The 15265-nt window shown below is 39.1% G+C and overlaps 1 protein-coding gene across 1 annotated transcript; it reads right to left on the bottom strand.

The window, feature by feature from the left end:
- Positions 1-771: 771 nt before the first annotated feature.
- Positions 772-11366, bottom strand: LOC149838966 (COP9 signalosome complex subunit 4-like). The gene is made up of 14 exons (XM_090006902.1): positions 11084-11366; positions 10810-10961; positions 9959-10062; positions 9793-9853; positions 9603-9695; positions 9408-9508; positions 6773-6881; positions 4766-4810; positions 4553-4621; positions 4351-4442; positions 4217-4259; positions 1662-1721; positions 1216-1275; positions 772-1122 (listed from the first exon to the last, which is right to left on the bottom strand). The coding sequence occupies exons 1-14, from the start codon at positions 11211-11213 to the stop codon at positions 1048-1050; spliced, it is 1194 nt and encodes a 397-aa protein (XP_089863028.1). The 5' UTR covers positions 11214-11366; the 3' UTR covers positions 772-1047.
- Positions 11367-15265: the final 3899 nt, after the last annotated feature.

Raw genomic sequence — 15265 nt, 5'->3', positions numbered from 1 at the left:
AGAATCATACGAATCTACCTTTTAGTGAGAGAATGCATACCAAGAGAGCAAACCGATATATCGAGCAAACCTCAGGAGGTCCACTATGCAAAGGTTAAAATGGGTCTTTTAAAACCAAACTTTTGTGTTTTTGGACATCGAGTGAATTTTCAAAAATTGTAGATTTTTTAAAAAATATCATTTTTGTCGTACAATACAATATGGTCATTTTCTATTCACAGAATGCCACGATCACAGACTCTTCCCAATTCTTTGTGTTAACATCTAGTGGAATCTTCAGCAGAATACACTGTCTACACATCCAATGATCCCAATCTCCAGAATCCTTCGTCATCCTCAGCCATTAGAAGCTGTAAGACCCAGCAAAAACAATTGTTGATCAAGTGCTCCAATAATAAAAGCTGCAAAGATGCCCAAGGTTTTGATGCATCAAAACCTATTTGTTCATTTTTGTGCAAATCGAATGGTTGTTTTAGAAATGAATCAGAATATCCAAAAAAAATGTGCGACTTTTGTTTCAAGCTAAATTAGAAAACACAATCGAGTCATTATATGAGCACATCACAACTACAGCTGGGAATGACTGAGCAGCCAGTTTCTACACTGCCAGCAAAACTACTAGTAATAATTCGATCCATAGATTCTACAAGAGAACAAGAACAGTTAGCAAGCCACCAACATGAATGAAGTGAACCTGGCATCAACAATCACACGGTCACAAGTGCCTGGAAAATATCAAAAATGGAAAATAACAAAATGTTGCACATTAGATACAAACCTAATGTATAAAAGAAATATTTGAAAGATGACCAATATGTTTAAGTGGCTTTTGTAATTTACTCTCCATAAAGCTGGAGTTTTCGCACTTGAGCTCTCTACTATTTCTTGAAAAATATAGACGCTTTAGCACAACCACTACTACAAATGTAAGAAAATGCTAATCCACGTGAGTGTCCATGGGCACGAACATAATGAACATGCCATATAAAAAAATCCAAAATATCAATAACACCTATGTTTTCAAATAACATCTAAACTCTCAAGAGTTCAGACAGCCACACTGAGGCCCTTCTTTGCCATACTATCGAGAATATCATTTACGGCCTGACATACTCCAACAATCTGCAAAGGCCAAATTCACCAAAAGAAATTAAAAAAATCCATAGTAGCATCAATAGGTGTCAAAACGTCATTTTAATTGCCAACTAAACCAACCTGTTGATCCCATTGCTGCAGCTCTTCTGTATCATCCTCAAAGTGTATGATTGATTCAACCTGCAAGACCAGTTCAATGACAATATAGTTATACTTTAAGAGCTCCCTTAAGTCTAATTCACGTGCCAATGCTATATGATGATAATCAAGGCAAGAACAATTAAAAGTTGCTTGAAAAAGGACAAGCTCAATAAACAGAACTAGTGATGTCGGGTAATAATCCAGAAATCATTAGCAAACCCAGGTGACTCATAAATAATGGACTAGGGCAGCCAACCTAGTGACCACAGAGACACTAGAGATGCTCAAATTACGGTCACTATTCAGATTTAAACTGTACCAGATTAAGTCACCAAGACCCATTCTTCGTTTGGTACTTGAGAATGAGGATTCTCAAGAAAATCATATCATGGACACCACCATAGAACAGAAAGATATACACATACCTGATCAATGGAACCCCTCATTCTGTCTTCATATATCATCTTTGATGCTATCTTCTCAGCCTGTTGTCAGTAAAGCACAGTTGTTATCAAGAGCAAAGCATAGAACAAGTTCATTGGCATGGAAAGGCAAGTGTTTATCCTACAGATGGAACTATGGAGATCTTGGAATAATGCAAAATGGTGGAGAAAACAAACAAGTGACCTACTCCAATAATTCAAACAAGAAAGCTTACTAAAACATTTAGTTTCTTTGAGAATAAAAAAAACATATTAAAAGTTTTTGCACCATGCCGACCCACAAACCAGCATACCCAAGCATATTGGGTCTTTAATCTTTATAGCTTGAATCATCCTAAGGTAACTTACTAAGGTGATCATGTACCTACAACAATGGGTTCTGGCGAAGAATGGCCCTTCCACAAGATGCAGCCTATGTCACGGACACATTAAAATGTTCATGTGTCGCATGCAACACTCGTGGACACGAGATACAACACAGTTATGACCACAACACACTGTGGACATGTTAACCGAGTTGGACTCAGTCAACCTCGTGTCATGACCCTCAGGTAGGGATGGCAGTGGACCAGGGGGAAACGAGGCCCCGCCCCGCCTTGCCCCGTTTGGAGCAGGGATGGAGGACATGAAACAGGGATGGAGGCGGGGATGAAGGTTAAAATCAAAACCCGTGCGGGGATGGACTTACGCTTTCCCCCACCCTCCCCCGTCCCCGTCCCGATCTCCACCTTGCCCCGTCCACAATCATTCTTTAGGGATGGCAATGGACTGAGGGGAAACGGGCCCCGTCCCCCCTCACCTCACCTTGCCCCATTTGGAGCGGGGATGGAGGTTAAAATCCAAACTCATGCGGGGATGGAAGTCCGGATTTGAGATGGGGCGGGGTGGAGACCTCGTCCCCTGCCCCCGCCCCGGTCCACTGCCATCCCTACTCTCAGGGTCAATTTCAACCCTTTTTTTAGGCTGAAATTTAAAAAAAAAGGTTTTGTTTCGACCAAAACCCTAATAGAGTCTCTTCTTGATCCCTCTCGCCTTTCTCAGCCTCTCCTCTGCTTTGATGATGGCAATCTTTGTGCCTCCGGCCAGCGACGGTGATTAGAGGCCAGAGGTGCTACTGCTACAGGTACTCCCCCCCCCCCCACACACACACACACACCCCACCCCCCTCTCTCTCAGACTAGAATGCTCTCATGCACTTAGAGCAGTATCTCTTTCTTCCACTCACTCGATCTCTTTGTCTCTGAGGATCAAAAAGGTGGAGTAGGAGGATTGAACATTTGAAAAAACAATACCTAGTTCTTAGGTTTTGATGGGCATTTTGGGGGGTTTTACTTTTTAGTTGTCTAGTGCAGGGGATAAATGGGATATCTGGGTATGCTTCATATCATACACTTGTTTGGGGATCCAAATTTTAGGACTTTTGATTTTGGGTTGGCGAACGGTGAAGGCCTGATGGAGCTTTCCAAATATCTACTAAATTTGTATAATTTGTTTATAAATTTTGGTTGCTTTGTTACTTAACTTAGTTCCTTTACTTCTTAAGATTAATTGCTTAATTGTTTGTTTGATTCTTAATGGTTAATTGCTCAATTTGCTTTTGCTGCTTATAATCTGACCTTTTTCAGTGAGTGATGGAGTCGACTCATTGTGACTGTGGGCTGCAACTGTAAACCGTGAGGTTGTAAACTGTTCCACCATCACTAAATATAGGATGCCATGAAGAAGCTGATGATGGACATGAAGAAGTTGGGTTGAAGGTTGAAGAAACAATGTTTTGAACTTTATGTTCTATTTGATTAAAAATTTTCTATTAAAAAAGACTTTCTTGTCATCCACTTAATCTTATGACAATGAGTTGAGACTGCACTTATGTTATGACTGATGAGTGATGATTATTGTAAAGTTTGAATATGTCTTTACTTCTTCATTGCTACTTGTAAAAGACTAATGAATGATGATTTATTTGGAATTTTTGCATAGTTTGCAATCTTTTTTTGGTGCGTGCATGTGTCCTTGTGTCTTATTTAAAAAAAAATTGAATCCATGTTACAAACGTGAGTTGCGTAAGAGTATACTCGTGTCTTTATGACATAGGATGCAGCTTGTGCACCAAAGCAAGCATCTTTTATAATGACTAGATCTATTAGAATGAGAGTTGCAACATCATCCATCAAGAGAGACTAGCATTGACCACAGACTCTCTATCTCTCTACACACATTAATTCCTTTTCCTGTTTCTTGCATAAAGGATTCAAAGTAAAAACGAGATTCTACCTATCAAAGGTTGTGGTAATTGAAATCATTAGCCCGCAATCAATGTATCATGTGGCCACACACCCAGCCATGATCATCAATAGGAATTGTATCAAAACACACTAGATCGAGATAATTTTTAGTCTCCTGGCCATAGTATAGATGGAAAATCATTCTCTTTACAAGTGCGACCCAAGTCGCACAAAAAAACAACCCACAATTTTCCAGCACCTTGTAAGAAAGAAAGGGAGAAGGGAGGACAAAAGAACATGTCGACAACATACCTTTTGAGGAGCAATCCCAAGTAGTTGACCTAACTCTTCAAAGCTGCACCAATCAAAACTTAAGCATAAGAACCAAAATAAAACTGATTAAGCACTCAGAACAGCCTTGCTAAGGTTCTTAGTTTTAATAGAACCTTATATTTGTGTAAAGCTTGCTTGCACTTAAAAGATTATGTTCGATCATAGCACGATCCAGCACAGTGAAGTTATCAGGCAGAAGAGCTTTCTGTTGGAACACCAAAAATAATAATTTATCATATGCATCCAGTGAAATTCAGGAACTGTTGGAAAATAGATAATGCAGAAAGTTATTTGACAAGCAAAGTAATACATGACCTGGTGTGCTTTAAGTTCTTCTGCAAATGCATCAATTTCTGGCTTTCTCAATATTCTCTCCAGATATACCTGGAAAGTGCCCCAAAAAACAAAAGGTCAAGCTTATTAAGATAGAAAGTATATAATATGAAGTATGCAATGTCAAACCAACACTCGATCAACATATGACAAAACTCATTCAAGAGTTACAGAATATGTTTCACACCATTTTACCTTCTGAAGTATCGGGTAGATCTTCAACTTCGAACACCTTTCATCCTGGCAATTCAAACCCAATGGTTCAGTTTCCTCATTAACATGATAAAATGCAGAGGCCCATGAATTTCACTTCACTTTTCATTGGGAGGGAAAGGGGGTTCAGAAACTGGAAAGCAAAAGAGCAGCATTCAAGAGACACATGAAAGTATACAAAACCAAGAACGTTCGGTCAGAATACCTAGGATTCGTAAGAAATAATTTTCCATTCCAACCATTATCTTTCAGGCAAGAATATTCGAGAAAAATTATTACCAATGAAAAACTAAAACGTGACTGTTAATTTGTAGAAAACCCATGGTTTGTCAACCTCACTAGGCCTGAGAAAACATCTATTCTAGAAAGGAGGATATACAAGCATAAGATCTAGTTCCAAAGCAATGGCATTGCCATCCGAATTTAATACTGCACCCATTTCATATGAACACTGAAATTGCAAGTTTGCAAGTCAGTCTGACTCAAATATCAAAAAGAAACACACCATTGACAAATAATTATGGCAACATAGCACAAAGTGCAAGATAGCGTGTATAACCACCAGGAGTTAGGTAAAACATTAGATATCTTCAGCACAAAATTCATAGAAGCCTCAATTGTAAAAAATCGCAACCAGCAACAGAACACTCGTCCCAACTGCTATATTGCAGGGTAAAGACACTGTTGACAATTTTGCAATCCATTACTCTGATCACAGCCTACATCCTGTTAATGCACTTGAAATACATGGATGTCAAGGACTTAAGAATGGTAGACCATAGTTGCATTAGTATTCCATACACCCCAGCATAACAGCACCAGATACTGGTATGAAACTCGTTTCATAACCCGAACTACTAGAAGTATCAAATGTTTAAGAAACTCATCCAATTATTCCGAAACTCACACCACATCTCGTAGAAAATTCGTTTCTATTACATTATAAATGAGTATCAAACTTGTTTCTATCAAAATCTCTACATACAAATAGCAACGGAATTAATACAAAAACGCTAATTTCATTGAGATTTTTGAATATTATGAATTATAAAGAAATTATAGTGGAATAATGATTGACTAAATATGCATGTTTATGATTTTAATTGCTAGGTATCTTTATGAGAAATTATAGTCTGTATCAAAATTTTAACAACTCATATCAATTCTTTTAAAAAGCCTATCAATGTTCATTAGAAACTCGTATATGTGTTTCGAATGAAGATATACCTGAAAATTTTTAAACCCTGACATACCAATACTAGTACCTCGTAGCCCTTTATGGCAACTATGTGGTATACAAACCTTTCCTTGGGTTTGTCATGGACAGCAGCTATAATATCACCATGCAGTTGCTTCAGGGAAAATAAGCTAATCGGCAGCATTAAAGATGGATAGATGGCTAACCTTGCTTTTGCAAGGTTTTTGCACCATGCCGAATGATGATGAACCAAGTATGGTTATCCACAGCAAGTCAAAAGAGTGGAATCTAAATTAGCATCGGACAAGTTGATCCAATTGTAACCATTACAACTTTGCTTCCAACAAAAATTCAATCAATTGGATTTGACTGATTAGGTGCAGTGAACTTGAAAAATCTTTATTCTGGTCCCAGCTATTGAACCAATCAAAATTTTGGACCATAAAGAAGAGTAAAAGCCATGATCTTCTATGGAAGGGCTCAATGAGTTTATTACATGTCTTTTCTTGGATAGTCGGCAGGGAACTTGAAACCAACTGATTGTGGAAACAGACAAATCAGCTTTTTTGCTTCTGGATCAGGGTCAAGTGAAGGCATATACTTTTGACTGGTCTATGACTTGGACATGCCACTTGTGGCATGGACCATAACTCAATTGATGGCAAATTAGCAATTTACTCGGAAATTAGGTTTCATCATCAATGACAAACCCCAAAATGGAAACAGATCAAAACAAAAGAATACAAATTATAGAATCTGGAAGTGATGACACTGATGTGCAAAAGGATGACCTTATACAAAGTTGCAAGAACTCTAGAACGCTGTGGACCAGCTGCAGCCAAGATGGTGCAGGTAACTGCAGCAGTCAATGCTTGCTCCAGTGCTTCTTCATCAATCATCCTGCAACATGGCAATTGAAAAACTGAGAACCATGGCAAAAGCAAACCAAGAAGTTTAAGTTGCATATAGCGCTGCAAAAGGGAATTAGATTGAAGCATCAGCTTCTGAAGAATCTGAAAGATACGAAAAAAATATACAAATCAACAAAGCAAAAGAAACATGATGACATTTTAGACCTTTCTTCTAATTGCATTAGCTTTTCAATAAAGCACATCTTAACAGTACATCCATCATGAACACACTTATCAAATCATAAATTGAACATCAATCTTTGTACTTTCCATACTCAATAAAGCAGCACAGAAGCAGTTTCTTTCTTCCCCTTCTCAAAAGCATAGAATTGTTACACAAACAGACTTCCATCACCAATCATCATTGTAATATTAAACTAACACAAACCATGACAAAGTAGCAAACAATACAAATCAAAGCTAGCACAAGAACATGGCAGATTACTCCCTCTATCAGTGTTGTGTATCTCCACAACCAAATGAGAACAACTCAAGACTACTACTAATCATAACCTGGATCAAATCAGCTAAGAGGTGTTGCCACTTGGTGCAATGAAACTACAGGATGTCAATCTAAATCCCAAAGATACCAAAGATAAAAACCAAGTCTATCCTTATGACTGGCAAAACGATACTTTTATAAGAGAAACACCCAGAGAGGCAGAACTGTAGACAGATGACCATCCAATCAAGAATACAAAGGGTGTGTTTATCACGTGGGACAAAAGGTCTACATGGACTTTTTTTTTTACCTCATGTGGGTCCCACAGTTTTAGAGACAAAAAATTGCACCCCTTGAGGTGCTTATTTTGCCACAAAAAGTGACTTCTTTTGGGACGAAATGTTTCGGGGCAAAAAGGCATGTCTTCGCAATGGAAATGGACAAAATGCTGACCACTTGGCTCCACTGCATTTGAGATAAATTTTCTTTGAGAGAATTATGGAGACAGACATTGGAAGCAAGAGGTTTTAAGTTGAGTAAGAGTAAGACAGAATATATGGAATGTCGGTTTAGTAAGCAACGAAGTAGTGATGGGAGTGTAGTGAAGCTTGGTGACCAAGAAATACCGGTGGATGATTGTTTCAAATATTTGGGATCTATCATTCAAAAGTATGGAGAAATTGATGGAGATGTAAATCATAAGATAAAGGTTGGGTGGATGAAATGGAAAAGTGCAACTGGAGTGTTGTGCGATCGTAGAATGCCATTGCGGTCGAAGGGAAAGTTTTATAGGACAACTATTAGGCCCGCTTTACTATATGGTACGGAATGTTGGGCTGCCAAGAGACATCATATTCAAAAAATGAGTGTAGCTGAGATGCGTATGCTTAGATGGATGTGTGAAAATACAATAAAAGATAAGATTCGGAACGAGGAGATACGTAAGAAGGTAGGCGTTGCACCCATTGAAAATAAGATGAGAGAGAATCGTTTACGGTGGTTTGGACATATTCAGCGAAGGCCTAATGATGCTCCAGTTAAAAGGATGGAGAAATGGGAAAATATATTAGTTAAAAAGAGGTCGGGGTAGGCCTAGGAAGACATGGATGGAGATGATAGGAAAGGATATGAATGCTTTGAACCTCACCGAGGACATGGCATTGGATAGAAATGATTGGAGGAGAAGGATTCATGTGGAAGACCCAGAATGATTTTCTTTTTTGGTTCATATCGCTGACCCCAATTGTTTTGGGATGAAGGCGTAGTAGTAGTAGTAGTAGTAGTAGTTGTTGTTGTTGTTGTTGTTGTTGTTGTTGTTGATCCAAATGCACCCAAAATTCCAAGGAATGCCTTCAAAGCAGAAAACAACTTAGAATTGCTGTGTTGTTTCCTGTTCCCCTTCAAATAGTATTCCACATCAACAACATAGAATGCAACTGCAATTTGCACCTTGATGGATAAAAAGGTCAAAATACTATAACAGATCCACACAAGGGTACAGCTACTTTATTGAGTCCTTGTTAAGAATAGTTATACGGGGAATAAAAAATGGAAGAGAGGCAGAGCAGCTGCGGCATATGATCCACGCATACAATACATTAAAGATACCAATCGAATGTGTGGGAAATTGTGATATTCGTGTTGCATCCACTATATGATTTGAGGTGATCATGTTTTAGCCACCACTTCTCCATTTAATTGCCGAGTTTATTTTCTGACCTTTAGTATATTTGTTATTCATTGTTAATTGTTGCTTCTTACATGTAGGTCATCACATAGTTGACAGCTCAAAACTCAATGTTATAGATCCTATTTACAGTTCATTTGTCATATTTCACTGGCAAGCTGTGACTTGCAAACTAGCTTCAATGTTATAAAATTCTTATTTGAATTGCAGCTAATTTATTTTTTAATTTTTTAAGCCTTTTGAAGGGCGCATGCAGTAATTGTTCAGTGTACCAGGAAAAACAGAATCAGACGGCGTGTTCTTTTACAACAAAATATCATATATTAAGATGTTTCAAAGCAACTGGAACCACAGTTCCCAGTAGAGCCTGGTAGACAGTTACATACTCATCTTCGATTTGTCGCTTCTCTATCTGGGAAATGTCATAATAACGAAGGGCAGCTTCCAGAAACTTGCGCTTCATATCTAAGATACGTGCATAACAGACCTGTTAACATAAATGAATACATTATTCAAAATGAAATTTTTATGGACTCAAGCCAAAATGAGCACCAGAAATAAGAAGCTATAAATATAATAACCTTGTATTGTAAATTCAATACTTCATGTTGACTATTGCTGACCAAGAAAGAAGCCTTGTTAATGAAAGTTTCTGCATTTACAGCGTCATCATCCTGTTCACAGAAAAAACTAATAGTTAATGTGTTCGCTGCCCCTAGGAAAAGGATGTCTTTTGGACGAATGTTTTGACTCGAGAGAGTTGCCTCATACCTCAAGATAGAGACGAGCTATTTGAACACATTTCTTGAGTTTGTATGTTTCATCAACTAGTCTGAGTTCAAAAAAAAAAAGAATGCAGCAAAATCAATGTGAAATTATGTTTTCCTTTTTTTCAAGAGTATTCAGTGAAATAAGAATCAGAAACAATCAAGCATGCCTTATTCCAGAATCAAGGTCAATGCCGCTAAGCATTTGTGCTGCTTTTGACCACTGCTCTTCAGATTCATAAAGCTCAGCAAGTTTTTCTCTTATCATCAACACCTGAAAGATTACAAAATTTGGAGAAATGAATAAAACAGTAAAAAGACCGAAATCTAAAAATTAACATCCTACTTTTTGCTTAGATCAATTGTATATCACTAAATAATAATAAGAGGGAGAATAAACAAAATGTAGCAGCTCCCAGTCACATCAGTACAAATTAAATCGATACAAAACATTAGGAGGGAATTAGTTTAAACATAAAATATAATATAATATACTGGATGCCAGTAAAGATTGACTGACCTACAGAACACGCAGAATCATAGTGGCAAAAGCTTAAAACAGCAATAAATCGGCGCAGAATTTATCAGGAGATTTTCGGAATTTTTATCTTTTCCTTATCGGCAACTTTAGACCAAAATTAAATATAACCATATAAAAACCAAATTTTATAAGTACCACTGTTACCATTAGCAACGCACTTCACTGATACCGTTACCACTGCGTGAGGCAGTTCAAGCACGTATTTAGTTTAACTCCCCGCTTTCCAAGGCGCAATCGTGCTTCGTCAATGCAGTAGATACATTACAACACGCGAAGATTCGGGTGACTATTATGGTTTATAGAAAAAAGGTAACAATAAATAAACTACGCCATGGTTTAACAGTCTATGGTTGCCCTGTCAGACCATAAAATCCACCGAGAAGGAAGCGAAAACAAACCCTTCCAACAAGCCCTTGATATTGTTCAATAAAAATATGACAAAAAGACAGGTGACGGAGTTTCTAGGGTTTGAAACTGGACCTGTTCCTCGAAGGAGACAACCCGAGGTTGGATTTGAGCCAACGCATAATGGGAGACCTCCTTCTGCATCTCAGGGACCAACCTCCCCAATTCCTGAGCGAATGCCTGCAGCAATTGCCTCGACACCACCAATGGGACGTCGTCGGATACCACTGTACGAATCATACAGCAATTCTTTCAGCCAGATTTCAAAAGGACAGAACGCAATAGAGAGAAAAAAAGAAGAGTGAGATGGAGATTGTTGCCAACAAAAAACAGGGGGAAGATGAATCACGATGATCGATCAGCTTCTTGGCATCCACGGCGTTGTTGGTGGAGAGAACGGACGTGAGGATGTGCTTGTACTGCTCGATCTTCTGCCTCTGATCGGTGATGCATGCGGCGCTAGCGAGCGCGCTCTCCATCCCTTCTCGTTCTTCTTCGTCTTTCTCACGCTACCTTGTTTCGATCTCGATAGCCTAAACCAGTGGCAGCTAGCTCGCCGGGAAGTTCCTCTTTCCCGCGTTCGCTCGAGAGGGGGAAGAGGTGAGAATGGGGAACCGACGTTCTCATCCCATGGGGTTCATGAGAGGAGTGGTATTGCCACATTGGGAGAGCTGTACCACAGAGACACGTTGACATGAGGACACGATTTTTTTAAAAAAAATAAAATACGAGGACGCTTAAAAATAAATAAATTTTATCAATAAATTTTTTGATAAGTTAATATTAAAAGGAATTTATTATTGAAATAATATTAAAATATGAAACACGCGTCAATTTTCACGACAACGTGTCTGAGTCTATCCACTCGTGTCGTTGGGGACACGCATCACGCATCCTGTTCAGCCCAAAGCCCCACAAGTGCCCCGGCCTGACCCACTCCCGGGTCCCTAATGATTAACAGATCGGGTTCGGATATGTCCAAAATGACATTGCCATGGAGCCTGGTCCAACCCAACCTGTTTCCTAATCTGTCACCTGAATGTCAGCCAAGCATGATGGTTTAGTCGGGCTTTTAATAGGCCTGAGTCTAGGTTAGGTATGTTAGATCAGTATTTGATTCACATTAGAATTAGTCATTTAAAAGAAACTATAAAAGACGGGTAAACGATGTACATGTATCGTTATCCTCTCCTGATTATCCTCTGTAGCATTTGGTTTCTACATTCAAGGAGCAAATGAAGCCCACGGTTTATCATACTCAAAGTATATGATAAAGCCTATGATTATTAAGGAGCAAATGTAGCATTCAGTTTCTACTTTCAATGAGCAAACGAAGTCCACGGTTTATCATGCTCCAGCGCATACGATAAAGCCTACGATTATCAAGGCTCAAATGTAGCCCAACTCATATGATCAGTCATCAAGAATCAAGGAGCAAATGAAGTCCACGATTTTCATTTGCTCCAGCTCATATGATAAACCTACGAGAATCAAGGAGTCAAATATACTGTTACTAAGATTAACGGTTTTGGCTGTCACATTTTTCCTTTAATGTACAACAATTACATACATTTTATGCTTTATAATATAAATATGTATTATTTTCTTCCTTAATTCTTTGAATCAAACAGAGAGATTAAATTTTATTTTTCACAATCTCGTCTTCTTTCATGGTTTACGTTCGGTATGATAGATAGCGAAAGTGAAAGCACACTAAGCCAGAATCCTGAAGAAATAGAGAACCCATTTTTCTTTTATCATTCAGATAATCCCGACATGTCGCTCGTATCGTAGCCATTAGTAGGTGATAATTATACCAAATGATATTATGCCATGACTATAGCACTCTCTGCGAAAAACAAGTTTGGATTCGTAGATGAATCCATCACAAAATCGACCTCTCTCATCAAATTCGTTACTGCCTCAGAACGATGCAACAACATGATCCTATCATGGCTTCTTAATTTGTTGCATCCAGATTTGTCCTCAAGCGTCATCTAAGTTGAGACTACTGTTGAAGTATGGGCTGAACTCCATGACCGATTCTCTCAATTGAATACCCCCGCGCATATCACTACAAGAAAAACTCTAATTAGCGACAAAAATTTGCGACGGATTTTTTCATCGCAAATTTGCTACGAATTAGCTAGATAAAACTATACATCGCTAACATTCGAATTATTTGCGGAATTAGCGATGAAAAAAATTTATTGCAAATCTGTCGCTAATTAGCGACGGATTCGCGATGAAATAATTATGTCTCAAACTTCGTCGTCACTTAGCGACGGATCAGTGGTAGAATTTTTTTTGTTGTGAATCTGTCACTAATTAGCGATGAATTTGCGACAGAACTTTTCTATCGCTAATCCATCTCTAATTTCCCCCGTAAAACCCTAATGTGAGCCCCTTTCTTTCCCTTTCTGTTTTATCCCTCACCCGGCGCCTGTTGCCCACCGTCAGTCGACCGTCGCCCGCCGTCGGTCGACCGTCGGTCGACCGTCGGTCGACCGTCGCCCGCCGTCGGTCGACCGTCGCCCGCCGCCGATCGACCGTCGCCCATCAACCTCCCCACTCAATCCCCCTCTCACCTTCGCTCCCCTCTCTTTCGCTCTCATCATTTTTTCAGTCGACGAGCCTCATCTGGCAACCCCCTTTTGACCTCACCTTGTCTCCCTCTCCCAACTCTGGTCTCTCTCGTCTGTGGACACCAATGTTGGCTCCTTTCAGGTAACCCCCAACTCCCCTTTCTCTTTCCTTTTTTGTCGATCGGCGAGCCCCTTTCTTTTCCTCCATTTTCTTTTTCGCCAGGAAGGGACCGAGCCCCCTAACTGCCTCTTGATCTTACGGGATGCGAGTGAGGGGCTCGGCCCCCTCCTTGTTCTTTTTTCGCCAGAGAGGGGTTGAGCCCCATCCCTGTCTTACGGGATGCGAGGGAGGGGCTCAGCCCCCTCCCTGTTCTTTTTTAGCCAGGGAGGGACCAAGTCACCTCACTGTCTCCCTGTCTTACGGGATGCAAGGGAGGGGATCAACCCCCTCCCTGTTCTATTTTTGCCTGGGAGGGGTCGAGCCCCCTCCCTGTCTCCCTGCCTTACGGGATGCGAGGGAGGGGCTCGGCCCCCTCCCTGTTCTTTTTTCGCTAGGGAGGGTTGAGCCCCCTCACTGTCTCCCTGTCTTATGGGATGTGAGGGAGGGGCTCGGCCCCCTCCCTGTTCTTTTTTCGTCAGGGAGGGGTCGAGCGACCTTCCTGTCTCTTTGTCTTACAGGATGCGATGGAGGGGCTCAGCCCTCTTCTTATTCTTTTTTTTTCAGGGAGGGGCTGAGCCCCTCCTCCCTGTCTTACGGGATGCGAGGGAGTAGATTGTTTTATATATTTGTGCTTTGCAGGTACGTAGTTAAGCTAATTGTGCAATGCTTAGTGCTAAGCATCGCATGCGGTTAAAAATGCGATGCAAAAAGAAATAAGAAAAAAATACAAAGGCAAAAGCAATGCAAATCGGGTAAATACCCGTAGTGAGTAACTGATGCAAGCGCATCATAGGTTATTTAATTTCTTTGATGCAATACTTTTCTGTTCACACACTCACTTAGTCATGGATATCTAGGACTGCTTTGATGGAGTTCGGAGATCATGATGAGCATGATTTTATTGTATGAAAATATAAATATTTTTTATTTTTAAAATTCAGATTTTATGGTAGTAGTTAGTGGGATATTTGAGTGTGTTTGTTGCAAATACATGTTTGACATTGTTTCGATATGAATGATTTGAATGTATTGCAATGTTTGATATGACTGTATCCATACCTGCATAAAGTTATTTTCAATTTGATTATGCCTTTCATGTGAAATTGTATCATGAAAACATATTTCAAATGAATGTATCGTGTTATGAATGAGTTTGCACATGAAAATGAATGATAAGTTATCAATGCTTCAAACATGCTTCAAATAAATGGTTTTGCATATGAAAATATTAAGTTATCAATGCATGCATCATAGTTCTTATGATTGAATGACATCATATATATATATATATATATATATATATATATATATATATATATATATATATCACACACACACACACATATATATATATATATATCAAATCATTACATTCACCATGAATGCATGATAATTTAGATATTTTCTTCATCATAGCATTCTTATGATTCTCTTTTAACTTGTTAGGATAATATTTGTACCATCATAGGACAAAATGGCTGCAAACCGTGAATGGATATATCATAGGATAGTTGATAATGAGGTTTCGCTTGAATATATGGATGGTCTTAACAGTTTTATTGAATTTGCAATGGCAAGTGTAAGTACAGTGGATCCCACAGGTCAGATCAGGTGTCTCTGCACGATGTATAAAAACAATCGATTTGTAGAACCTCATGGCGTTAGACATTACCTATACATGAAGGGTTTTGTGAGTGATTATTAGAATTGGATGCTTTATGATGAAAAAATTTGAAACAATTTTGACGCACGGGTGGATGTGGTGTACGATAATCCATATATGGAT

Source organism: Nuphar pumila, chromosome 5, assembly GCF_984573655.1.
Source record: "Nuphar pumila chromosome 5, dmNupPumi1.hap1.1, whole genome shotgun sequence".
NCBI classification, from domain to species: Eukaryota; Viridiplantae; Streptophyta; class Magnoliopsida; order Nymphaeales; family Nymphaeaceae; genus Nuphar; species Nuphar pumila.
Note: the sequence above shows the minus strand (reverse complement) of the source record. Positions and strands in the feature narration are given on the sequence as shown.

What these genes read in the sequence shown, in the direction of transcription:
- LOC149838966 (XM_090006902.1), bottom strand. Translation starts at nt 11,213, where the DNA reads ATGGAGAGCGCGCTCGCTAGCGCCGCATGCATCACCGATCAGAGGCAG. An exon ending in TTGTCTCCTTCGAGGAACAG is followed by an intron (nt 10,063 to 10,809) that starts GTCCAGTTTCAA and finishes GTAATCTTTCAG; the next exon opens with GTGTTGATGATAAGAGAAAA. An exon ending in TATTGAATTTACAATACAAG is followed by an intron (nt 9,509 to 9,602) that starts GTTATTATATTT and finishes TTATGTTAACAG; the next exon opens with GTCTGTTATGCACGTATCTT.